This window comes from Caloenas nicobarica, chromosome 6, assembly GCF_036013445.1.
Source record: "Caloenas nicobarica isolate bCalNic1 chromosome 6, bCalNic1.hap1, whole genome shotgun sequence".
NCBI classification, from domain to species: Eukaryota; Metazoa; Chordata; class Aves; order Columbiformes; family Columbidae; genus Caloenas; species Caloenas nicobarica.
The window spans coordinates 29,770,862-29,798,746 of record NC_088250.1 but is presented as its reverse complement, the minus strand read 5'-3'; the positions used below and the strand labels follow the sequence as shown (position 1 = coordinate 29,798,746).

Sequence of the window (27,885 nt, the reverse complement as noted above, 5' to 3'; positions counted from 1 at the left end):
AATACTGTTACTAAATTATTTTATACCTCCAAAGAATTTATTAGTAGGTTGAAATTGTTTGAAATTATAGCCCTATTGTTGTCAATTAAATATTTAACTACTGCTTTAGCAAATGTATTTTAAGCTATCTTTCTATTTAGAGTATATTGTTAATAGAGAAGTATTTTATTCATTCTTCAAGTATATTGATATGAATTTAAAGCACCTGAGTGCATATGCTATTATGATTCATCAAAAAATATTACATGTTCATTGTGATTATTTTTCCAAATTCAATGTTCTTATGTCTGATCTATTTTATGGCCTCAGTATGAATTGTGCTTTTCTGTTCATTGCTTTTAAAATGTAAAGTGCTTCCAAAATACTATAGGTAATTATTCTGTTATCACAGTGCAGAAGGATGGTGTATTTTAGGAGGAAACAAAGAATGATGGAGAGTACCATCACATATGCTTAAACTGATCATCACATTATGTGATCTGATTTGAAGCAGTCTTGAGCATCTGAAGGGAAATTGCCTTGTGTCAGATCCTCACTCTTGGGTTGCCTGCTTTCAGGTATATTATGGGAGCCTTGAATTCTTTCGAACGTGTAATTTGTATCTCATTGCTGTGATGTGCTCCCTGTGAACACAGTCCATGTCTGTTCTTTGGGAGAGAGCTCTGACAGATCTACCAGGTGTGGCTTCCACCTGCTCCCTGAGTTGATGGCCACAGCCTGTTCTTTTGGGCTGTCATGGGAACAGGAGAGTCTGACACTTGTGTTGTCTTTAGTGGTCAGTTGTAGAAATTGTGTCTTCATTGGATCTTGAAAATGGTAATATTGGCTTGGGTGGAGATAGCTTTTTGAGCTGTCATCTTCATACTTCATTCTATTGTATTTATTACTTTATAACACAGTAGCTAATGGTATTTTGCTTTTTTATTGTGTTGCTTCAGTCGCTTTTGTTGACATTTTTTTCATTTGTTCATTTCATGAGACTCCCACTCACCTTGGTCCTAAGTATGTTGATAGACCTTTTCAGAATCTGATTCAAGAAGGTGCTTGAGCTCATGTCTGGCACCAAATGTATGTGCAGTCTTTTAGGCTTTGTGGGATTATTTACACGTTTGACACAGATGTGCTTATCCAATGGGCTGAAACATCTCTTAAGCCTGTGATCACATTGCAGTGCAGCAGGTGGTAAAGCATTGTGCAGATCAGGCTTTTGGAAACGGGTAATTCCTGGATCCTGTTCATAACTCATCCGTTGACTTTTGTAGTTTCTTCAGGGACAACTGGGAGTTGCAGCTGGCCCCGTGCTGTGTATGCAAGGGTCAGCACACAGAGTGTCTTTGCATGCAGCTGGGCTTTTTGCAATAAGCTTCCACTGCCTGTCTGGGGCAGTGGCAAGCTGATAGTACCTCTGCATGTGGATGCCTGCAAGCATCAGCAGCTAGCAGTTAACTTACGTTCAAACTAGATGTAAGGAAGAAATTTTTTACAGTGAGGGTGGTGAAACACTGGCCCAGGTTGCCCAGAGAGGTGGCAGATGCCCCATCCCTGGAAACATTCAAGGCCAGGCTGGACGGAGCTCTGAGCAACCTGATCTGGTTGAAGATGTTCCTGCTCCTTGCAGGGGGTTTGGACTAGATGGCCTTTGAAGGTCCATTCCAAGCCAAACCTTTCTATGATTTCTGTGCTGCCCGGAGGTTATCCAGGGGCTTTTCTTTGGGCCCCTTGAAGGACATCTCAAATGTGATGTCTGTTTCCCATGGCTTGAAAGTTTATCTGCTTTCAGTTAATTCTGTTGGATGCTTACCATATCATGTGGCACAGCTGGATCTGAAAGGAGTGAGATATTCAAGACTGCCATTCTCCAGAAAGTGAAGCAGACACAGCTGGTTATCCTTTTAATGCAGCAGCACTTCTTCTGTTGGGGTTATGTTGTGTGTGTTTATTGGAAAGTCAGTTCTTGACTTGCATCTGTTGGGTGTACCCAACTTTCCTTTGGCTGTTCTGGCAGCATTTACAGGCTCTTTAAAATGCTTGTATTGCTGTAAAGGAAGCGTCTGCTGAAATTTAGTCTCCACTTAAGAATCATTAAAAATCACACCGTAATGAAATACAGCTTTCTTCTAAGTGGTAGGTTGGTAAACAGGGACACTATCAAGTTCTGCTGGTGGTATTTGCATCTGTTGGGTTCCACTGGTGTAAGACAGCCTAACAGTGTGTTTTAATAATGATGATAACCGTATCCAACTGCTCTGCCTTTCCAGATCAAATCGAGAAGACTTAGGACACATCTAGAAAGCTGGGGCTTCACTGGAAGCAACCCACCTTTGTCCTGTCTCAGGCCCTCGGTCCAGAGCTGGCTGTGGCCCCGCTGTCTGCTTTCATCCTGCCTGCTCCTTTGAATGAATTTTGCTACTCACTTACTTAATATCTGTTCAATTTTTATGGGCTGGGAGTTCTGAAATTGAGACTTATGTCTGTCTTCTCTGCCTTTGCTGCCTGCAGTGCAAAACCAGGCTGTGACAGTACGAGACTTGTCTAAATGACAACACTGCTGGCCCTTGCTGCTGGCAGTGCCCAGCGGGAACAGCTGATATCCAATCTTCCCTACACAATGCAGCAGTAAAAATGTGGGGCAGGTGCCTGGGAGTCCACAACAGGCTCATTCACTTCTTTCCAATCCTTTTTTTTCCCCTTGCATTTGTATCTAGTAGCATGCAAATCTTTTGTTTGACTGTTACTCATGAAATACCCAGTGTTTGTTTTTGAGTGCTCTGTGCTGTCAATGTTGTGCTTCATCTGTGGCATTGTCCTACTAATCTGTTCTCATGCAGTTAAAGTGCATTTTCCTCATACTTTGTGCAGCTGCTATTAGCTGTTATAGAAGGAGAATGTATTGTGTGCATCCATTATATTTTTTTGATTGTTCAGGTCTCTCCCTCTCTGAAGAGCCTTTCCTAGTTTTAGTAGGGTTGTATCATAAAAAGATTAACAAATCTTCTCTACTTAAAAGACTGTGCAAACCTGATATGAAGGCTGCCATTATTTACACATAAGCATGAGACCCAAGAATGAGAACTTTGCTTCTAGAGTCCTCATTTTCAGGGAAGTATTTGTGTAGAAGACTTCAGTGTGTTACTTTCACTTGTGGGATTATGGTATTTGTGGGCCTTAATTTCATCCAATTCATATTATTTAGTCTGTCTTATTTGTTACAAGACCATCTAACTCAAATTTCAGACATTATGGTGATCTAATCAACTTGGTCAACAGCTCATCTTGTGTTGTCTGACATAAAAGTTCAACCATCAGAACCATTAATTCATCTGAGAAATATGAGCTGGGTTCTGCAAAACTGGGAAGGATTTGAGAAACCAAGAATCTTGGCAGTAGGCTATATTTCAATTTTAAAGCCTAAATATGAAGGTTTCTATTTTGTTCTGTACTGTTTTGTTTGAAAGGGTACTAACAGATCCAGTGAACGTGAGCCCATAGAAGCACTGTAGGTGAACTTTATTAGCTTGAGCCCAGACATTTAAGTTCTGTATACAAACCACTAGAGCTTTATAAGAATATATATATTCTGAAGTGTGCACTATTTTTATAAATATGAGGATACAGTTAAAGTATTCATATAAAGCAAGTTCATGTTATGTTTATGTGCCTCTGCTCCATTGTTATCAAAGCTGGTAAATTAGATTTTGCTCTACATGAGAAAATTCTTTAGAAGGCATTTCCTGAACATTTAAAATATGCCACTGCCTCTTCAAAACAGCTAAGGAAATCCCTTTCTAGTGATTAAATATTTCAAGGAAAACTCATGACATAACTGCTTTTTTTTTTTACATAAGAAAACATTATATTCTCTACCAGGCATACACCTTATTTAATGACATTCTGCAAATGTACCTCATGTCAAAATGACACAATTTGCAGAGGAATAATCCAGTTTTAAATACCTAAAATGCTTATCTTTATAAAATCATAAAGTTAAAATCCTTGATGTTAAGCAACCGAAGGACCTGGCTCTGTTTTTGCTACTTGGACAATACTTCAGCTAAAGGCAGTGGGATTGGTTTTTACTACGGAAGCAGCTTTATCTTCTACTCTGCATTTGGCCAACTGAAGATTGTGCATGAGGAGTTTGACACAGCTGCCAGGCAGGAGCCTCATTAGGCAGTGGGAGATGGAACACTTGCTACCAGACCAAGGAGTATTGTTGATGTAGGGTTTTGTCAAAGTAAATAATATAGCTTAAAACTCTCCTTAAGTGCACGTATATCTCAATCTGTGTTTATGTAAAACTATAAATATAAGGTTTTAGAAATGTTTGAGTAGCAGAAATTAGATAGCTTCTGTTAAAGATCTGAAGCTGGTGCTGTCTTAAAATTCAAACCTTTTTTTTAACCTGTCTTTCAGGTATTCAGGTTCTAAGTGCTTTTTCCCAATATCTTTCATTGGAGAAAAATATCTCTGCAAGACTGAACAATACACCTTTTTTCCTTAGGATATTTGTTCGTGGCAAAACTATCCATGTCAAAGACAAATCTATGTAAAATTGCATATTGGTATTGTGACTACTTTTAAAAATTTTGACCTGTTTTCTTTCAGAAGGATGTTTATCTTATAATTAAGGAAAAAATATTCCAGAAGGCTTTCTTTTAGCCCTATCTGTTTTGCATGTTTCGTAACAGTAGAGCTCCCCTAAATGATTGAAGATTCCTGCTCTACTTGAATAACAAAACTTGAATTGCTTAAGAAAAAAACCAGACTGTCAACCAGACATTTAATGCTGCTGAAACTTCACATCACAAACACAGCTCAGCACATAAGGTAGCTGGTTTGTAAAGAGCCTGGGAAGGCTGCTGCAAATTATAATTACTAATGTAATAATTACCGTAACTAACAGATATGTGACTTGACTTTGAGCTTTCTGTCCTCATTAAACTTGTTCACCTTCTCTGAAACTCTCCATGCTGCATGCTAGCACGGAGCAGTCGTATCCCCCGACCCAGCATGAGTCAGGGGTGCAGCCGCGATACCAGCCGTGAGAGCAGTCGAGATACAAGCCCTGCTCGGGGCTTTCCTCCACTTGGTGAGTACATGTAGGCATTGGAGCTTTAAGGGTCAATTTTTTTTTTTCCTCCTTTTCCTTTTTTCTGATCGCCCTTTCAAGATACTGCCAGGTGGAATGAGCCTTTCCTCTCTTGGATTCCCGACACACTCCCTGTTTCCAACCCCGTTTGCCTTCTGTTTTCTTCTGCATGCTTCAATTCTGGTTTTCAGCATTTCACTGTTAGCAGGAAAAATAGTTTATTTTTTGAACTTCTGTAATTTTTAGTTTCATTAAATCAGCTTGTATGGGGCTGCTGTGCTTCACTTTACAGCACTGATGGAAATCTTATGGGAAAGCAAGCCTCTGTTTTCTGGGTCACAGTGAAGTTGTCGGTAGCATCATAGACTGTTAGAGTGACTCCAATTATTCATGATCTGATTTTCTTACAGCTAGGTGCAGTAGCAGTATATCATTTCTATACTAAATCCTCCAAGAAAGTTAGAAGCTCTTTTTTGTAGAGGTTTTACACAACATTGTCAATCATATATTAACAAGTCGCACATACTGTTTTGTAGAAAACTTTTTCAAGCAGCCTAAAATCATGGAAAGGTTGAGGTTTTGAGGGAGCGTCATTAACGTGCAGCTTAAGTGTACAGTGCAAATAGAAAATTTCATTACATTTACCACATGCAGAAGTTTTTCTGCACAATTCTGAAAAGAGCGGGATAGTTAATGTTTCTGATCAAATACCATGTCATATATTCAACCAAATACATTACTTGTTGTATGAAAGATTTTTGTCATCACAGACATAATGAAATATAGTTGATCTCAGGCCCTCTTCATTTCTGTAGTAATTTCATGGCTGTGCATGTGGTGTTAAAAGTGAGAAAGAAGCTCTTACAAATTTAATCAAGGCTAAAGAATGGTATTACAGGATCTATTTTGCACACAGTGACAAAATATAGGTGTATGGTGTAGTGTGTAGGTGGAACAGCATTTTGGGCTTAGTTCTACAACTTTAATCCAATAGTGAGAAAAGGTTATAAAAATATAGACAAATGGGTAAAATTTTCCTGTTTGTTTCTCATACTTGATTAGTATGCTGTACTGCTGTACTGTATACTGCAATCTTCTAAACTTGCATAGATGTTGTCATTGATTTGGCTATCACTGCAGAGTATGGTAGTCTTCATCCACGTGAAATCATTGGCAAAAATCCCATTTATTTCAGTGGTGTAGAGTGGAATCTTCAAGTTAATATTAGAGAGGCTTCTGCGTTCAAAACTTTGTTATTTTGAGCTATAAAATAATCTATTTGCATTATCTATAATATCTAAATTTCTGCTGAAAAAAAAAAGTGAGATGTCCAAGTTAGCATTCAAAACTTGGTTCATGGCTCTTTTAAGATAGATTAACTTCTTACTGATTAAATGACACAGATTTGATACTAGAGCCATAAAGGGATAGTAGATATGCAACTGCAGCTCATTTCTGTAGTTCCCTGCCTAGCTTCAGTTCTAGATTAAGTTGGTTTTTTTTTTTCTCCAGCCATGGTGTTTAAACTGGCTGCATTTCAGGGTTAACTCATCAGTGTTCTATGGCACTGTGCTATGTCTTGTTTATTGTAGTGAAAACACATTAATTGAAATACTGTCTTGAGCCCTTGTTCTGAAAAACAAATGTAGCATATGAGAATCACAGTGGGTGTGAGTTTTGTACACCACCACCATGGAGTCTGACTCGTACACTGACCATAAAATTTCAGTTACAGATGTCTGTTAAAGTGGTTGTAACAAACTTTATTGTGGAGAGAGGGTGATTTCATTTCAGCTCATATTTAATTACCTGAAGATTAATGCATTTCTAGAAATACATTGTTATTAAAAGTCATTAAGGTAAGGTTAAGGGAGGAAGTATCAATATAATAGTAACCCAGTATGGTGGTTGTTCTATTTTTTTTCTTGTGTCTTCATTGAAATGCTTTAATCTTGAATATGTTCATGAACTTGTTAATTATATTGTGTAATTCATCTGAAAGAAATTGATATATGTCAATTTAAGCCAAAACAATATGATTCTGTTACAGTATTTCCAGAACACAGTTAATCTTACATTAGTGCTAGAATAATATAATCCTGCTGTGCATGGTCTATTTTTGTTCATAAATATTAACTTGTATATTAGTAAATTATGCTTAAGCTAGCTATATGTAAGTGACAGGGTTGTTACATTTAATGTTATTATGGTCAATGTCAACGCTGACACCCTGACCTCATAAACTGCTTTGTTTCGGGGCTGCTGTGCAGGTTTGCATGTCTGTGCACCACACTTCTTACGTCCTAAGTTGGGAAATGCCAGTGAAGAGTCACTCTACACTCAGTCTCCTTGCAGAGATGTGATTATTTTTTTTTTAGCTGTTATTCCTGTTTTTCCATGGGCCTTGATCTTGTGGTGACATCCACAGGGGCACAGCGGATGGAGAAAGCGATTGTGAGCTCAGAATCCTAATTGTGAGGTTCAGTCCATAATCCCACACTGATCCTGCAAACGTTTCATGAGTTACGGTGTCAGTGCATTCGTTCTCTGGAATAGACGCATGTGTTCTCCATAGCTAAAGACCACATTGCATAATCTGTATAGCTTTTAGTCAAGCTCTCACAGCTGGAAAAAACTTTTTAACTTTTCTCACTTTGCTGATTTCTAGTTTATAATATTAGTATTTTTGTTTATGAATGCTTTGCCTTAAATGGATGACTTATAATTTTTCTCCTGCACACATATATGCATAATTGACAAAGCCTATTTGTGTTAGAAAGGGATTCTGCTTTATTTTTTCAGTTTCTTGACAGTACTAGTAATGATGATAAAGCAGCAAGGCCTTCAGCGAGTCTGTAGTGATGAATTGCTCAAATAAGCAGTCGGTTTCTGGGGTCAGTTGCTTTGAGCTAGGTGAGCATGTCATTGCTAAGACTCAGGGAAAACCTCTTGAGAAAAACTGAATTTCAGGAATTTGGAAGTGGCTGAACTAGCTTTCCATTTGCTTTCATTGAGAGCTCACCTTTATGTTGAATCCAAGAACTGAAAACCTCCCCAAACGCATTTTGTAATTCATGTGCTGCTGACAACTAGGAATTGAACTAGGAGCTGCCTTTGGCTTCAGCTCTTCTGCTACTGTGTGCGCTCCGTTGCTGTTAACAATTTGTTTACATGCGGTGTATGATGTGCATATTCAGATTACCTGTGCATGTACATATTTAAATTGAAGAAACATGTATGCAAAATTTGTTGACAGCAAGAGACTTTAGGTAGTAGCAACAGCTACGATGTGTGTACGTGTTTACTTGAAAGAAAAAACAAAACAAACAAAAAAGAAAAAAACAAACAAACAAAAAACCCTACACAAAACAAACAAGCCCAGCCCAAAGACCTATGTGTGGTGGTTGGGTGACCTCCCTGTATGACTCTTTCTCCTTCTGTGGTTACTCGTTCTCTTTGTTAATGTTGTGTTTTTATGCATAGGCTAGAATGTTGTGGAAAAATACCTGCAAGCACAATTCCTACCCATTCATCATGGCTTCACTTTGGGGTTTAGATCAGACACATCTAAATCCTGCTCTGTAGGTCTGTGCTCTACGTTCTCATGATGGCCGTCTTCCAGATCTCTGGGTCTGGAACATGACTGATGTGCACTGGGGTTGGTTTCTTGTTTCTGTTTTTGTTTTTTTTTTTTTTGCTGAACTGCACCGGGTTTGGGACTGTTACAAATGAGTTTTGTCATGCATTGTGTTTACGATCATGGGGGAAAAGCGGGGGTGAGCTACAGATGGAGGCGTCGCTGTGGGGCTTGCACTGTATCTGTTCTGCATCCATACACAGCGTCATTTCCCCATCACTACGAAACACCGTTACTGGTTGCGGTCACACGCATCCCCTTTGGACTGTGGCATTTTTCTGTCTCGGGTTCAATGTGTGTTAATCCTGTGGGTGTTGCCATTCCTTCTACTTGCAGCTTCTCGACGTCATTCCAGGTCCACTAGTGCTCTCTCCACTGCTGATTCTGTTGGGCAGTCAGGTGAACAAGCGCTATCTGCATGAATCCGCTTCTTATACGTCGTCTTGTTTTACACCATCTTCACATTTGCTGTCATGTGCATCAGCCAGCACTTGGCATGTGCTTCTCACCACTGTGGGGCTTTCTGTTCAGTTTCGTTCAACGTGCCTTTTTGTTTCAAATATCATTTATTGGATGTTTTTGATTTTGTGTATTTTAGGAACATTGTGAGCAGTGTTTAAACAAAGGGTGATCCAGGGCTTTCTCAAGTTCTCCTGTGAATTGGATCAGTTGTGCAGCGTGGGCTAAATCCTGACTGATGCAGAGTACTTGTAGCGCCTGTTTGTTTCCTCTTTAGCAGTGTAGCAGTTCCCAGTGCCAGGACCTGATCCCAGTGGGTTTCATCCCATTTGTTACTAAATATTCTGGACTCCTGTCTCTGTTAATGAAAGTGCTTTTTGGGATCCTCTCCAAAATGCACAAAAGCAGCAAGAGTTAAGCACCTGATGAACTTTCAAAATGAACTTTGGAGGATAATATGTGCTAATCCATCCTTCACATAATTCTGAAGGCCTTGTCCAAAGTACATGGAAGTTGTTGAAAAAAAATTTCCTTAATTTCTTTGTGCTTTGCGTCAGGAAATTAATGCTTACATACAATGAGAAAAATCTGCAGATTCCAGTGGTGGCTTCCCCATCCCTGTGCAGGATTTGTAGTTGTGGAGAACCTTTTAACTACCTTTGGAATGGGGATATTTCACTGGGAGTCTTGAAATGAAAGAGAGCTGCTAGCTTTAGGTCAATAGAAACTTAGTTGTGAGGACAAAGATGATGTCAAAGATGAATAAGGGCTCAGTGTTTGCTTGGAGGCTAAAATTGTACATGGAATTAGTGATACTGAAAATTGTGTAGCTAACTCCCTTTAGGTAGGGAGTGAAAAATATTCTGTTTCTCTTAAGTCTAGTTAAATGGCTGTCACTTACCTAAAACTCCCAAAACATTTCCCTTATCAGGTTATTTGATGAAATGATGCAAACTGATTTGACTCTTTGGCATTTTTCAAAGTAATAATTGGAATTCTTAATTAACAAAAATAATTGAAAATATTTTTTTAAAACCCCTCAATTGTAATACAGTTGTAAGCTTTGTTTGCATTCAGTTTCCTGTGATAGTCACTTCGTACTTGGCTCCAGTGGTTTGGTACAAAGCATAATCAAATTGTATATGGTTACCTGTGTCCTAAAGAAGGCTAGAATCTCCCTAAAAGTGGCAAAATTGGGCCAAAAATGTTGGCTAGGAGTTTTCACCAAGTTGGTAACAAGTATTAATAAATATAGTCAGGGGGAGAAGGGAACGTGGGCAGAGCATAACTCTGCTTATTTCTTGCCCAGTAATGTTGGACTTGCCTGTACTGGTTATTTCTGGATCCAAATGTGTTGCCAGCCTCACATTAGAGAGATGCTGAGGTCTCTCCTAAGGTCCATCTTCTGCACTTGGGTATGAAAATAGTGTCTTGGGGAGAAGACCAGTGTGACTTTAGGTGTTATGAATTTAAAGATCACTGAAAGTAGTATTTCAGAAAATTCCTGATAGTCATGGAGACAGATAAACACCAGCATGCCACACTGTATTTAATTTGTTAAAAAAGGCTCCATTTTTTCGTTTCTTTATGCTGGGTATTTAAACTTATCTACAATTGAATTACTTTGTCATTCTGTTTTTCATTTTAAAAAACAAACAAACAACAAAACTATCTTCCCTTTTCTAATGTAATACTAAATTAATGTGAAAACAAATGACAATGGTACTTCTGATGCTATGTCATTTCAAAAGTTAAAGCCAAATTTTGTTGGAGTAACGTCACTGAGTTGGATTTAAATATAAAAGTAGTCCAGAACTTTTATCAACATTTACAGCCCTTGTACCATACCAGATATAGTTTACACCTAGGAAAATAGTTGTCTTCTGTACATCTTTGTAGTGTATATCTCTGTAGTAGTGACTTTAGTGTCAATAAGACCTAATGCATTATCATTGTCTCTGTGCTGCTATTAAGAGTGTACAGATCTTTCCATTTTAGGGATGATGTACTGTTTCACCTGAATATTTGAAATCGTTCTTCAACACAAGTGCATTAAAAAAGGGGATAGTAATAACACATACAACTTTTATTTCTTTGTGAAATGTCATGATTTGATTACTTTTTGGCAGTAGTTTTAAGAATTTTAGTTGTGGTTTGGTTTTTTGTTTTTCGGTTTTTTTCCCCCTTTGTAATGTGTTTTGTAGAAAATGTGCTTTTGTTGTAAATCAGAAATGTCTTGTCTGGGTACATAACTCTAAGAAATAGTAAATTTTGATAGATAACACTCCTATTTGAAATAAATACTAGTCTTCAGGTTGTTTTTTTTTCCTCAAAATACAAATGCATCCATGCAGTTTGATTTCTGCACCACCAAATTTGCTGGCAAAACTGCTATTGGCACGTGTGAGTGCAGGGGGACAGAGGTGTCAGGTATGTCCCAGGAGGGATGTTCCCAGCCCTTCTCGAGTAAAGACAGGCCCACGTGGAAACACAAACTTGGAATGCCAAAACTAATCTCTTGCTGCTTATAGACCAGAGCCAGGATCCCAGTAATACCGTATCTCATCTGCCCCCATTGAGGGGAATGGTGCTGCCAGCGTCCAACCTGTGATACTTAAGTCACTGATTCTGTCATATCCCTAGTTAGTACGCCTTTGTGAATTTGACTTTTGCCCAAATAAACTAATTTCAGTAACTTTTTTGGCAGCCTGGGCAAATGTTAAAGTAAGCTAATTAGTATTAGGAGTGTAAACATCGTTTTGCACTCAGCCTTGTTACTTCCGTGCCACTGTCAAATTCAAGGGGATGATGATATTGTTTGACCAAAAATACGGGTTTTGATATCGTAGAGCTTTTAAACAATATTTCAGTCCAGTGTACGTTTAAACTGCTTCTCGAGAACAGCAATAAAACAAAACAGTAATAAAACAAAAATTGGGGTCACTTCACAAGAAAATAAATCTTATTTTTATACTATAGAGCGTAGGGAGATATTCTACAGGTTAATCAAGCCTTGAGACAGAATAGGCTAATCTGGTACTGCTAGTCTTACATCCTTGCCTGAGAAAAAGCTGCAGGATGGATGAGTGCCCAGGTATTAACATGTTCTGACGCTGGGCACGATTCTGTCTCTCTGAAGTTAATGAGAAGCTTTCTCTTGATTTCTGAGAGTGCCGGATAGGGACTGGCATGTCTGCTTCTGACATAAAAGTAAAACTTTGAAACAAGTTCTGTTTAAAAAGAAACGCAAAATAGATACCCTGCTTCCCAGATTTAAAAAAAAAGAAAAATCATTTTAAAAAATAATGCCCTGAGGATCCGAAGTTGTCTCTGGGGCCCAAAAAACAATAGTTTATTTCTTACTCTAATGGCAAGCTTTCTGGAGCTCTGGATAAAAGAGTGTTTAATGGAAAAGCACTGCGAGTTCCCAGAGCCCATGGGGAGAGCTGCTCGGGCACCTGATTAGGATTCCAAGTGAATGTGAATTCATTTAACAATTCCTTTCAATGTTGTCTTTTGTGCAGACCGGTTTGGGCTCGGCCAGCCAGGCAGGATGCCTGCTTCTGTGAATGCCATGCGAGTCCTGAGCACAAGCACAGATCTGGAGGCTGCTGTGGCCGATGCACTGGTAAGAGGAAAAATACAAAATGCTTCCAACACCGGAAAGTGGCTTAAAGTTACCTGTACGTACATTCTCCTCTTTCTTAAATAGCTTTGTTCTGATTGTGCCAGTGTCTCATGCTGTAGAGTTAGTTACCTTTTGCTGTTTTGTCTTTGGGTATATTTGCTTCCTTATTCCGTGTTAGTTCTCTGCAGTTGTTATCAAGCAGTCTGTGGCTTGGTGCTAGAACTACAGGGTGGGTTGGATCAGCTGTTTGCCTTCTGCTTGGCTGTCAGAGGACAAATGCAGCACTGTAGGGGTGCTCAGCACCCACGGGGTCAGCGATTTCCATCCACCCCGTTACCTGCATGAAGACTTTGTCAAAAAAACAGTATTCTTTGTTAGTCTCAGTTCCTGATCAGGTTTCAAAAAGAACTGAGAATTTCACAAGTTCCTGCCCTGTGTTACTTGCACTTGGCTGGGTACTCGGATCAGCTCATAACTTGGCTTGCCTGTAATCGGTACCATTTCATGCAGTCAAATTGAAGTGTATTTGTCTAGTTTGATTCAAAAATTTAGTGCATTTCCAGATTTTTTGTCATTTAAAAAAATTTCATTGCCCTGTGTAATCTTACTGTACTATAATCTCTCTCAGCTAGAAGCCAGAAAGTGTTTTCTAGTCTTCAGAGGACAAATGTGAAGATAAACGTTTGGATTTAGCTGAAGTATTTGCGGGAGAGAGAATGTGTAGCGGCAGGAGCAATTACCTTACAGCGTTAGCTGAGTAGCAGTGTACCTTGGGTCTTCTCCAGCCCTAGACCTGAGCTGAAGGGGAGGATTTCCTGATGTATCTAGAGACAGATATCTCAGGTCTCTCTTTATGGAGAATGAACCATGTCCCCAGAGATTGTGATCAATGTACTTTCTTCATTTCCTAGTTCACCTTCCCTAAGGATGGCTAACATTTTCCTTTTTATATTTGATTATCACCCAGCTCATGTCACCTCCATTTCTGGAAGATACTCTTAGAGAAATGTAACATTTTACAAAATCTACCTTTCCTTAAAAAAAAAAAGTATTTGTGAATAATATAAAGGTAGGACAGTATATAGTAGATGGCAATGCTGCATTTAGTGGGCTGAATAGTTAGTGGACATTTTATTACCAAATACAACAGCTTGTGAGCCAGTTTCTGTTCTCAGCACCTCGAATTTGCTACCAGAGCAGTTCAGGGCATAATTATAGGTGATGGTTTGCCTGTGTAAATGAAATTGGGCTGTGTCCCTGAGTGTGTGCAGTTGCTGAATACAGGTTTCTTGGGGGAGGAGAGGGTCACAGTGTTTCAGTTCACTGCTCATCACTGAGATCTCTTTGGGTGTAACTTAATCGTCAGCTAAACTTACAGAGTTCCCTTTTAAATATTCCTCTCTTTTAAGCTAAATTACAGTATACTAGAATGTTAAAATCTTAGAGTTGAATACTTAAAGGAAATTCATAAGTAGCTGGAAAGTAAGGGGTTCTTCTGACTTGGTTGATCAATCTGAATTTGTACGACTTTAGGGGATGCAACGTGATCGTGTTGTCCCCTTCCTTCCCACCACCCCAATCTGCTCTTTTTCTTGGTTGTCTTCTCACAACAGGCAATTTGCAAACCTTCTTCAGGCTTCTTTTGAGACAGTTAATGTGATGACTGCTTTTACCCAGCAGCCTTGCTTTCAGAAGAGTATTTTCCCTGTAGGAAATGAAAAGAACTTCTCCAAAGATGACTTTAGCCAAATACTCGGTTTAAACAAAACACACATTGGGTCATTTTGTGACCTCCGCTCCCTGTGTACAATTCTGTTGGATCCACTGCTTCTGTTTGAGAACTGGACTTGGCCTAAATCCACAGTCTATAGTGGGAATCAGTGCTCGAATCTGTCAGAAGAACTCAAAGGGTGATGGAAACTTTGGTGTTAAGTAAGGCCTTTAAGCCGGGGGTGCCAGGCAGGGGGTCTTAAAAGAAGCTAAGCTTCAAAAAAGTGCGTTGTAAGAACTGCGGGTTGAAAGAGAACTTGTTCAAGTGAAGTTGATTAAATGTGTTGTACTGTAGATAGTGATTTCCTGACATCAGAATTTCTTTCCAAGACTCTAAGATCAAATGCTACTACTAATATGTGGGGAAATAAATCATTACTAAAAACTCTGGTATCTTCCAGAGCAGCATTTCTGAAAAATAAGCAGAGAGGTGCTGTGTGTAGATCTGTCATTAAAAACCTTATGAACAGATAATCTCACTTCCAGGCTCCCTAATGGAGATTGTAGGCCATAAGAGTAGTACAACAATTATGAGATAAAGTCAGGCGTTATTATACCCGCTTTTATTTTGCTTAAACTGTATTTTTTTTTTATTTGCTAAGACACATTTGCTATACGTTTTTGTTGCGAAAACAAACCCTACATAAGCTTCTGACATAATTCTCTATGCTTTTTCCCACCCTTCAATATTTTCCTGCCTACAGCTGTTAGGAGACTCCAGGAGCAAGGTACTAGTGCTTTCTTGACTTTTTATTTCTATTTTCCAACTTTCCCCACCCTGTTGCTAACGCCCATGATACTGCACTTGAGTTAATTTCTACGCTTCAGTCCTGCAGTCCTAGTGGAAGCAAAACTCTGCTGGCTTCAGAAGTCCAAGAACTGCACAACTGGACACTGGAAGGAATTCTGTATCAAACACTTTAGAATATAGGCGATCTTTTCCCGATACATTGTCTTAACAATCCTGTTGTGTTAAGGTTCATTTAAGAGTTTGCTTTGTAGTCTAGCACACAATTTGTTTTGCTAGCATAATTATTGTAATATCTGTTCTGTAAGGATCAAGGTTGTCAAAGATGAACCTAATGGAATCAGGTCCTCTAACGTCATGCTATGGAAATGAGTGGGATTTGAAAAAACTCCCTTAGCAGCCTCTGGAAAAATCCTAGCCCAAACTAACAGAGAAATTGTCATCTCCTATATCCCAGTGCATCTCTAGTGTCACTTAATTATCCATATCAAAGTGACTGTGCATGCCAGCACAGATTCCTTCAGCTCTTCCTTCCTTATCTTTATTTTTTTTTCTCGAATTAGAGGTTGTATAATCATAGAATCTCTAACAATGGAACTGACCGTTATCGACAATAAAATAACATAAGATTTTATTACCAGTTGCTAATTCCGCTGGGCATAACTACCTTGCTTTCATGCTGGGGAAGACAGGCTCTGCTCCCCTTAGTCACTTGAATGGTCTCATTGAAATCAATGGGATCTGCCTCGCTCGACTGTGAGGGGTAAGCAGGCAGTGCTTGGTGACATATTTAAAACACTTATGTCACTATAACAATAGTATTAGTCTTCCTTTTAGTGGTTATGGATGGAATGTTTTTCTTTTGGCATTGATGTAACTTTATATAACTTACAAAGTCAGCATTTCCCCTTTTCCAGAAAAAGCCTGTGAGAAGAAGATATGAACCCTATGGGATGTACTCCGATGACGATGCTAACAGCGATGCATCAAGCGCTTGCTCGGAGCGCTCCTATGGCTCCAGGAACGGGGGCATTCCTCACTACCTGCGGCAGACCGAAGATGTGGCCGAGGTCCTCAACCACTGTGCCAGCTCCAACTGGTCTGAAAGGAAAGAGGGCCTCATAGGTCTTCAGAACTTGCTGAAAAGCCAGCGGACACTGAGGTGACCTTGATAGTTTCATAGTGCCAGTCATTCATGAGAGGTGGCTACAGTCACAAGTCAGTAATGTTTACCTGCCTTATGTGGACAGATAGTAACTTTTACAGTTCTGAAGGCTTTGTCTCCGCAATGTGGGACTTTAATTACTTTTGGAAAAATTTCTGTGGTGTCACCAGTATAATTTGTATTAAGTTTGTAGCAGTAATGTAGACAAGACTCAGATAAGCATGCTGTCTGCTCATCCCTTCTTCTGTCTCGAGAAGATGTCCGATGGTTGGTGCTTGTTGCAGCACAGTGAGATTTCCCACAGTGATGGAAATGTAAATGCACTCCAAGGGTGGTGCTGTTTCTACATTAGTCTGTTTGAATCTTCTATATTTTTTTTTTCCCAGCAGCTTAGTTGTTGAAGCAAACGCTGCACTTATTCTAAAATGACTCAAGATGTGTGTGTTTCAAAGATGAGATCAGACAATGCTCTCAATACTTTGAGTATACTTTGACACTTTATGAAGGCTGTGTTAGCTATAATTATAGATATCATTTGTAACTCTTTAAAATCTCTTATCAGAAACTTGACTCTCCTCTAAATGATGTAATTTATAATGTAGAGAGAAGCTTCTTAAGGCAATAAAGTAGGTGTACCAACTCTGAAACTTTGCTTATGCTAGGAGAGGCAGACTTTTTTCCTTATTGAGAGCCACATAAACCCTTCAAACACCTTTGGCATGTCACACATTAAAGGACTGTAGAATTACCCAATAGTCGTGAGGAAACTTGATATGGCCACAGGTCACATTAACTAAAGTTAACTGGCTCTCAAACCATGAGCTTTTCACCCTTAGTTTATGGTGAAAGTATTTGGAAACAAGCTGTTTATCTTTTGGCTCCTTTGAAGATAGCATTCACAAATAGCTGTGATGTTTTCATTTTCCTGTTATGAGTATTATGTACTTAAATTATGACCCAGTTAAGTGGTCGTTGTATGGTTTATAGCCTACCTACTTGGATTTGTGCATTTTTTTCCGTTTCGAAAGGCTTTCACACTGACTGAACATATTTGATGGTTCATGTTAACAGGCTGAATGAAAATGTACTGTGAGCAGGCCTGGAAAAGTTATTCTTGTGCCATCATAAAAGTATTCTAGCATTTCACATGATGTGGTGCAAGCCTTAAGTGGGAAGTACTACAGGTTTTTATAATAATATGGGTAGCTGGAGTCTCTAGATCAGAGACGCTTCCTGATATGATCTATTTACCTGTTTTTTAAAAGATACTTCTCACACATATGCTGTCTTTTTTTCTTTATTTTAACGAACTGTCGGGAAAGACTCTGGCACCTCATATACTTGCATGGAAAAACTGAGTTAGACTTTGTTTTTTGTTTTTGTGGTGTGGTTTTTTTTTTCCACAAAGGTGTGTGAGGATTATAACCAAGGTTTTGAGTGCTGTTGGGATAGTTCAAGGGAGGAAATGCAGCGAAGGTTGAGTGATGAGCTATTTATCTGGATCAGTAGCTCTTAGCAGAAATGCCAGTAGAATTCAGCTATTGTTTTTGGCTGTGCTGGTTGCAGTGTTTGAACTGTGCTGCTGTCACCAGTCCCTCAAGCTGGCACGTTTACTTACCTTTGATCCTGAATAGTTTATAAACCTGTCTCAGAAACTAAACCCCTGTGGGGTTGTTTTTTTAAAATTTTTTAAAATTTGATACTAGTTTTAGTTCTCTAGATTATATTTCATTTTGGTTTGCTTTTGGTCTGCTTCCTCCTTGGTTCAGGGTTGATCTGGTGCCTGTTCTAATTATTAGATTTTATCATACTGTTTGTTCCCACAGCATCTTGCAGAACATCATCAAGGTCATTAGTCCAAGGGGCGAGTCTGTCTGTCTTCTAATTAAACATGATATCTTCTGTTGTGGTATAACAAGTTTAATAAAAGACAATGATGCGGCTGGGTTTTCTTTAGTCTGAACCAAAAGATGGCTGAGCCTATATTAGCTGGGATTTGCATATCCAGAAAGATCTGTATGCAAAGTGGTGTGGCATTTACATATCCTGTTTGTGTCCTACAGCTTCATGTGGCCTAATTCTCTAAGAGCTCCCCATAAGGTTTTCTAAATAAAACAAGGCCAACAGCTCCCTTAAGGAGACGTTCTTCCACTGCCTCTTTCAATCTAGTACTTGCATTGTTACCTCAGGTCCATGAGCTTTTAGAATGAGGCGTGCTTACACGTGATGTCTTCACGTAACCTTTGGCCTGAAAGAAAATTCGTTAGAGTAATAAACAGGAACTAACTCAGAGTTGCAATCTGCATGGAGTCAAGAGAGCATTGTAGAGTAGTCATTGTGAGACTGGGCAGTCTCATCCTGAATGAGGCTGACAGCTTGCTGTGGTGTCATTACAAAGACTTTTTCCTCTTCATCAGACTCTTAAGACCATTGGTTTTGTGCCTTTTAAAAAGTTTGATTAACCTTTCATTCATAGATTTATTTGAAAAAATGTTCTGTGATACTTATAAACAGGCTAACATAAAATAATTGCAGACTACTATCATGTTCCAGCCCGTTCTTTGAAGCTTGTTTTGAGAGGAAGATATGTTGGTGGATTGTAGAATTAACATCTTCCCAGAAAGAGCATACCTTTAGTCAAGACCTGAATGGCTGTTCTCTAAGCAATCTAAGCAATCCGTGTGCCTTTCACTAGTTGCTCTGGTTTCATAGTAATTGTGAAAAATATCTAACTGCATCCATAGTATGCAGGAAATGTTACTTAACTGTTGTGCTCTAGTTTTTGTTTGCACAGTAAACAAGCAAAACTTCTTCTGTCTTTGGCAATTTGTCTTGCAGGAAACTAAGACTTGGATTTTCAATACATGGCAAATAAGAGCTTTGGCACCAGACAATTCTGTGTTTGACTCAAACTCATTATCTCATGAAAGGGACTCATACATCATTCTTTTTTCCCCTGGCGTAGAGCATTACTAACTGTCTCTAATCTCTTACTCATAGGAGCTTACACTTAAATTGTGCTTTGATTTAATTATCTTCTGATTTACTAGGTTGCCCACTTGTTAATCTGTCTTCTAGGTCTATACATTTGTTTCCTCAGTGTGCCTGCTCTCAGGCTTTGTAGTCAGTTCTGGTACCTGTTAATACTGTGCAATTCTACACTGATTTTGCTGAAGCTACTGAGAATTTAGACCAAAATATTTATGATTCGTATATACCCAAACAGCATAAAAGTTCTGGTTTTACTTAAATTTTAAATTTCCTGACACAAAGGAGACTTAAGAAACCTATTAAGCTGCAAGAGACCCGTGTTCCAGTTAGTCAGCAGCCTTGATGCAAACAGAAAGTAAATACCTCCCAAACATGCACATTTCAAGTTGTCTTCTGCAATCCAGAATATCAAAGAAAATAGAAGCAGCAGGAAATGCAGATGTCTGGCTTTGATTTTAAAACCTAGTTTATTAGACTTCGTAAGACTGGTGATTCCAGCAGTTAAACTATTAATAGAATGCTAGTTAAGGCTTTGCCTTGATACAGGGTTTTAAAAGTGTGACTTAAGTAATATTTAAATAAAGAAGGTTAGATTTTTCAGCTGTTAATATTTACTAGCTTTTTTGCTGCAACTAGAGTTCTAGCATTAATACCATGTTTTATTTATGTATTTTAGCCGAGTCGAGTTAAAAAGGCTATGTGAAATATTTACTCGCATGTTTGCTGACCCTCACAGCAAGGTAAGATCACAAAGACTTGGCTCACTGTCTTGCGTTACCGTATGTGCACACTTGACACTGTTCCAAGATTAATATTTTGTATTTCTGCCCCTGCCATCTGCCAGGGGAAACTGCCATTTATAAATCTCCTTGATTTTTTTTTTTTTTTTTTTTTTTTTTTTTTTTTTACAATGAAGGGATGTGTCTCAGTCTCTCATGTTGCTAGGAGCTGGTACTCTGTGCTTCCCAAGGAGCAGCCTAATGCCTCTCAGGTGTCAGCTCCTGGAGTGAGAGGTTCAGTTTTATCTGTGCTTCTCTAGGGACTGTCTTGGTGATAGAGTGAATTTCAGGAAGGGTAATGAGCCATAGTTCAGCATCATGGTCATTGGTTTGTATATTGTATATGGAATCTCACAGAAATATTGTTCTGGGTCTCATAAATAAAGTCGTTAATGTAGCCACTTTGCCTTCTTTATAACACTGACCTTTGAAGTTAAAGGCTGTGGCGTGAAGTTACAGACATCTCTTAAAAAGAAGCAGGCTGGGGAACGGGGAGGTTGAGCTGCAGGCACATTCAGACCCATTGGTATTTAGCTGGCAGGTAAGTGGGAGAGGGGAAAAGGGGGTTTTGTGCCCTTACCTGAGGAGGTTTGCTGATGGAGGGCAACCAGTGGTGGCTGGGGAAGAACATCTGCTGTTGGGTGAAGTACAGTTTGAGAAAGAAAGAAGAAGTTGTATAAATATTTGTACTTAATGGTTGTCAGGTGGAAACCCCTTGGACAGGCACAGTTGCCTGTCACAGGTCTTGCTTGAAGTGTGTATTTTTGGCCGTAGTTATAGTCTGGACCAGCTGTCCCACAGGCCCGTGGCAGTTCCTACCTGTAAGGTCTTAATGCTTTGGTGCTCAAAGGTTCAGTAGGTGTTGTGGAAAGAGTGAAGGTATAGTTATTAGTTTGCAAAATATTTCCAATTTCTGAGTAAGGCAAGGGTTTATTGCACACTGGACTTAAGTATGTCCTCTGTGGCAGCAGTGATCTGTCATCTGCACTGCTTTTATAGAATTATTGCTACAAACTCACTAGTTCTGGTGTTAAGCATATGTAAACTTTGTTACATACAAACAAATATAAATGTTACTTTCATGAGTGAGGAGACTGGATCTGATCCAAGGTATATAATGTTTTGAGTAACTCCACTACGAAGAGATTGTGTGTTAAGAAAATGCAAACCTTCAATGAATGCATCTTTTATCTGTTGGCAAACTGCATCTGAACAACCAGCCTTGATCACTGTGTGCTAACGAGTGGTTTGTTTTGTTGCATGGCCTGCTTTGCCGTGGAATTCACAACAGAGAGTAAGTGTATTCTACCCCTTTCCTTCATTTGTTTCATGTGGTATTTTAATATGACACTTTAGACATGTCTTGTCTGATTTTTTTTTGAGCAATGTATTGTAGTCACTAAAATCATTCATTCATTAAACTGTCTGTAACAAAGTCATCCTGAAACTGAGATTGTAAGCCCCTCCCCTTTGATTCTTTTTATTTAAAACAGGGTATTCTTTTTTGTGACACTGATTTTGTTTATAGGTGTTCAGTATGTTTCTGGAAACCCTGGTCGATTTCATCATCATTCATAAAGATGACTTGCAGGATTGGCTTTTTGTTCTCCTGACCCAATTGCTAAAGAAAATGGGAGCAGATTTGCTGGGCTCTGTGCAGGCGAAAGTTCAAAAAGCTCTGGATGTCACCAGGTAGAGTACTCAGGTGGCAAATGTTATGGAGTTTTTTGTGGGTTTACAGGAGGAATTTGATGGACATTTTAGAAACCCATAGTGCCTTATATTTTGAGGGCTTATTCTTGAAGAATACCAGAATAAAGGAGAGCGAAGTTATGTCACAACATTTCGAGCATTGAATTAAAAAGGCCTGTCTCTTTTCTAAATAGCTTCAAAGCATAGCATTTAAAATGTGTAACAATTTGGCGGGGTTTGTGTGCATGTGCTTTATCAGTTTTCTTATTGATTATATATTTGCAGTGTTCAGAGTAAGAACGGTTTTTACCACAAAGTACAGAGCATCTTTCATGTGTTCAAACAGCAAAACAAACAATGGACCTTGAATGCTACTGCAACGTGCACACCAGTTTGTAGTCCATGTTCTTTTCTATGGATGTCCAGCACAGGACACTGTAATAATGAAGTTTGGCTTATCCTGGAAGTGGGATAGTTAAGAAAGAAGTAGTAGAACTCCAGGCAAAACTAGGATAGAGGAAGGAAAAAGAGGAGAGAAATCAAAACCAGATATGAACTGTGAGGAAAAGATGAACCGGTCTGCTACTAGAGATAAGGGAACAAAGCACAGCCTGAAGTGGGGAAGGAATGGAAAGGTGTGCCAAAAGCTGGATAAATTTACAGAGAGCAGATAGAGTAACAGCGTATAAAGGTATTGACTTAGCAGGTTTTGATAGTACTAAATCAATAATCAGCTAATCCTTAGACTTGGAGTTTCTCTGGTTGATGGTAAAGTTAAGAAGAAAAGCATTGCAGGTGCTGAAATCTGTTGTGTAAGCTTTAATGTATCGAGTTAATTTAGTCCTGAAAATCTAATACATTACGTTACATTACATTTTTGCCTTTTTCTTTGGACAGGGATTCTTTTCCATTTGATCAACAGTTTAACATTTTGATGAGGTTTATTGTAGATCAGACACAAACACCAAACCTGAAGGTCAGTATCAAAAACCTTTTCACTAAAGCATGAACTTGGTTGTCTTAGCTTGCTGTGTCAGACATACTTTAAAGCATAGAGCTCAAAACAAGATAACTGATTGTAAGTTACCTGCATGATATAGAAATCATATCGGCAACTTTGGTCAACTCCTCTGTTCTCAGTTTTAATAAATCTAGATAACTTTAAAATAGGACCCTATGACTCATCTCAAGTCAGTAAGAGTTGGGTTTTAGGCACACTGGAGCTGATTAAAGTTTAGACATGGAAAATTCTTTTTCACTATGGTCTTAATGGGAGGCAAACCTGGCTGTGCAGCACAGAAGGGACCAGACCCAGTCTGAACAACTGGGAGACTGGGCCCTAGGCACAGCTTAAGTGCTTGTTGCGCAAGTGAAGCATAGCACAGCTAGGGTTTGAAGTTACTGAATCCTACCAATGGGATGCTGTTGTGCAGACTTGTCTTTCAGGAGGTTACTGTTTCAAGGCTATAGGAACACTGTAAACATTTATCTTCCGGAGACAGGAATGTACAGAATGTCAAATGTCTCAAGTGTTCTTTCTTCAGTCTCCCAAGTTTTGGATCTATTGAGACTCCAGCATCAGGTATTTGGTTTGAGACCAAAAGCTATGTTTTGGTATCTAGAACAACAGCCAGTGGAAACAGTATGGCGGAGTACTGGTTTGCTTATGCAAATACTTGTATTTCAAGTCAGTTCTGATACACTATTCCAGACTCTACACAGAATTTATCCTGAGTAGAGAGTTGCTCTTGGTGTTCAAAACATGACATAGGTCTTGTTGATCTGTAGTGGTTACTGTTTATTATGGGATAAATCCATCTTTGCAAGCTCATAAGATTAACAAATCCCTTTTCACTTCTCAGGTGAAAGTTGCTATCCTGAAGTATATTGAGTCCTTGGCAAGACAGATGGATCCAACAGACTTCGTGAACTCCAGTGAGACAAGACTTGCTGTATCTAGAATTATAACTTGGACAACAGAACCAAAGAGCTCAGATGTGAGAAAGGTAAGCCAGGATGAAGAATAATTTGCAGTCATGATTGCTCTTCAAAAAAAGATTAGATTCTACTTAAAAATGGATTTTACATGCCTTACTGTCCAAAATAAATTGTCAATTCAGTAAAAACACATTTCTGAAGCATGTCTTCAGATATGTATTTTTTTTTCTATTAGGTACTTAGCCATGTGACTTGAACTACTATTACTGTGCAAATAGAGATCAGTTTGAAAATGTGCTTTTTCTTGAGCAGTCTGGAAATATCTGTAGGTTTTTGTTCATTTAGGTGAAGGCTCTGTGCTTTGTAGACTCAAGTGAAATCTAGCACAACTTCTGTGTTTATAATATTGTTAAAAGAAAGTAAACAAATCAATAGCCTGCCAGGGGCTCTCAACTCTTTCTTTTATCTCAACCTGGAAAAAACTGACACATTTAGGTCAGGCCTGGGTAAAACAGTGCCTTGTTCTTTATCTTGCTGTAGATGAAAGTGTCAGGCGAGCTGAAATGGGGCAGATAGTGATACTCATCTCTCCCAAGAGAAAAGTGTGACTTAGTTTTATGTACCTGGCATCTATAACGTGGTTCAAAATTACCTCTTCTTTCCAGCCCAGATGTAGAAATAGATTCCAGTAGGAGTTAAAGACTTTGAGATTTACTTGGATTTTTTTTAATTAAAAACTTTAAATGTTTCAGAATATATAAATTGTATGGGATTTTTACACTCCACCTCCACTTAAAATGTTGAATTAATACTAGAATAACATACTATTTTATAACTCTGGAAATATATTTTTATTAGTGATAATTTGATTCTGATGAAAAGATCACTTGGTATCAAAGGTGCTGCAGCATTATCTGATAGCTGACACACAGCTTCAAAGACGTTTTTTGGGTGCATGCTGTTTGCTTTCTGGCATACAACTGATTGGATCTAGAGAAAAATGTCATCCTCTTCTCTGAAGATTTTGTGCAGGGATTATTCACACCAGCGTGACTGAAACTTGCTTCTGCAAAATAGTCTGCCTCGGGGAAAAAAAAAAGGTGACTTTAAATCCTGGACTTAAATCTGGAATATGCATTTCTGTTTGATGCTTCTATGTACAAGGTCAGAAAGAATTAAACAGGCAAAGAAGCTGCTTCTCTGTTACAGTTCCAGTAAACCTCAAGCAGTTTACTCTGCTGGTGATCTACGAGAGGGAGTTGTAATTAATTCAAGTAGAAATATAAAAAGAAAAAAATCTCTGCATATTGCACAGTAGAAGAAATGTTCCACCATTAGGGGTCATCATTGCTGCATGCAAAGTTGAGCGAAGAGTGAACGCAGAGCTGAAAGAAAGGGCTGTTTGCTGTGGGATGTGGGGAGCGGGTGTTCCCAGCGCGGTGTCCATCCTTTTATCTGTTTCACAGACGTGCAGAGCTCTGCCAGAACTTCCAGCAGCTCCGCCTGAGCAGAGCCTGGGCAAGTGCCTTGGGGGCTGATAAGAGATTATTGAATCTAAATTCTTTTTATTAAACCTACATGTGACTTGGATTGGCCTCTGATGCCTGTAGCTTTCAAATAAGTTATTACACAGTTAAGCTAACGTAGCCTACTAAAAAATGAATGCCCAGGTGATCTTTTATTTCATCATACTGTTGCTGTACTATGATTTTATTAAGAACATAGTACAAACCACAGGCTTTAGAAGAAACACTGCAGCAAAGGATTTATAAGCAATCATTGGCCATTATCTCTGTCAGGATTGTAGTTAACAGACTAATAAATTCATTATGCAGTAACGAACTGGATTATCAAGGGCCAACCCAGACAGGTGAAGTGTTCTGAAGAGCACAATTAAGAAATTGTCCTCCTTTTTTGGAGACTATAACCTGGAACAAAAAGTGCCTTTTTATATCATGATGATTCATTTAAGGATCACAAGATTCTGCCCTTGTGAAACCTATTACGGTGGCCTTCAAGGTCTGAGGTTTTCTAAGTGCAGAGCAGACCACACGTTGTAAACATTGACCCAAGCTGAAAATGGAGACAGCAGTTGAGGTTGGAGGGGAGAGGGAAAAGAACCAGTTCAGCCTTCAAATGATCAAAGTACTACAACAGGCCTGTGAAAAGTGTAAAATATGGTAATTTTTTTTACTAGAACCTGGATTTGAGACCACCAGTGTAATCAACTCAGCTCCTGCAAGCTGACAAGAGCAAAATTTGTTTGGGGTACTGAAGAGTCTTGGCTGGCATGGTCCAGTCCACGTGTCTGACTGCAGCTGCTTTGCAACAGCGATGCCAGGGCTCAGCTAATTGCAGAGGCAGGGACTTCTTCCCCAAAAAATGTAGTCCCAATGTGGTGGTTCTCATCCAGATTTGAGTTACTGAACACTACCTTAATGCAAGTAGCATCTCTGTATGTAAGATGGCCATGCTGTGGTGGCTGGATTTTACCTTGGAGCAGATGCAGGTAAAACAAGCTCTCTCATGCTGGTGGTTGAGTATAATATATAAATGACCTTTGTCAGTGGGGAAAGCACATGGCTGCTGTGTGCACACAGCAATTAGTCATGCAGATCTGTTCCTATGGTAGTAATCAAGGGATCTGTTCCAGAAATGGATTATATTTTCAGTCAATAGTGGGATTATCCCTTTATTAGCTATCATCTGTCCATTACTGCTGTTAACTATATGTGATGGTCATGGAGGTCCCAGCACCGTGGTGTTAAGGCACTGGAGGAAAATAGAACTAAAAGTGACATTTAGTCCAAAAACCTTTTTCACACTGAGTGATACAGCTTTGTTAACAAACTTTGCATATTCTTGTGATGACGAAGTGAGCACACTTCACCTATATGACACCTCACTTGAACTACAGATCATGTTTTATAGCTAGTGAAATCAGAGCAACTTAGTCAAAGGAAATGCTGTTGTGCATAAAACAATTTATGTTCTCATGTGGAATTATATTTGTAGCTAAACATAAGTTCTGTTATCACAAGAAAAACATGGTGTACTTTGAGGAACAAACGGTATTACAGAGTGTCATTGACAAAAAGTCATGATTCCTTCTCAGGGTAGAAACCATTTAGGCTGCTGATAGTAGCCATGAACTATGTATGGTCAAAATTATTGTCAAGCTTTATGTTTAAAATAAGGTGATCTGCAGTGTGTTACAGGTAAATATTTGTCTTGTTTTAAAGAATGTTAATACTTATGGGTGTTTACCCTGCATTCAAGTTAGGATTTACTTCCTGCAAGCAGTGCTAGAAGAAAGGTGAAAGACGTTTGTCCTCCATGCTGAACAAAAGCCATTGGGTAGGAACAGGTCACACCGCATTGCGTGGAGACCTGGGTGGGATGCGGTTCCAGTGCAAGGAGAGCACCTGTTGGTAATTTCTGCACGTACAGCTGTCGCACTGCTATTTTCCCTAAGCAAAATGTATTGATGGGCAGGGCACAGATCAGGATTTCAGATAACTGAGCTCTAATTTTGATTGTACTAGCAGCTAACCTTGTGTGATGCACTTGACTTTCTTCTGCCCTGGTTTATTCTTCTCTATAACAGGATGTTCATTCTGATTTTTTGCTGGAAAAGGTTTAAGATCTGATGAAATCATTTTACAAAAGCCAGTTAATTACCACACAGAAAAGTAACAATGCAAATACCACGGTGACTGGTCTGAGGACGTTGTCAGTAACTTCACTATGTTATCACTAATATTGCCAGTAAAGTTATTGTGCAATCCTTACGTAGGTAAAGTGCTTATTGAATTTGGATGACAGGCTTGGGCTCTGCATGGGAAAATACTTTGATCTTGGAAAAGAGCCATCGCTTTGAGAATGGAAATTAAAATGAGGCTTCTGATTTGATTCTGGCCAAAGCCTAAAGAAGCCTCATGCCCAAGGCTTGGGTGAATGGAAACATTTATTAAACATGAGTGCTCAGC

The 27,885-nt window shown here is 39.0% G+C and overlaps 1 protein-coding gene across 8 annotated transcripts in view; it reads left to right on the top strand.

Annotated features, from left to right (window-relative positions):
* Positions 1–27,885, top strand: part of CLASP1 (cytoplasmic linker associated protein 1) — a 173,666-nt gene that overhangs the window by 105,855 nt on the left and 39,926 nt on the right. For 5 of the 8 annotated variants that reach the window (XM_065637801.1, XM_065637798.1, XM_065637797.1 and 2 more), the window contains 7 exons: positions 12,710–12,813; positions 15,288–15,311; positions 16,249–16,493; positions 20,164–20,227; positions 21,795–21,958; positions 22,856–22,934; positions 23,821–23,964. In XM_065637801.1, the coding sequence (XP_065493873.1) occupies positions 12,710–12,813; positions 15,288–15,311; positions 16,249–16,493; positions 20,164–20,227; positions 21,795–21,958; positions 22,856–22,934; positions 23,821–23,964 (824 nt within the window). The remainder of the gene's footprint in view (positions 1–12,709; positions 12,814–15,287; positions 15,312–16,248; positions 16,494–20,163; positions 20,228–21,794; positions 21,959–22,855; positions 22,935–23,820; positions 23,965–27,885) is intronic. The other 3 variants (XM_065637800.1, XM_065637799.1, XM_065637796.1) reach the window with 1 other exon arrangement.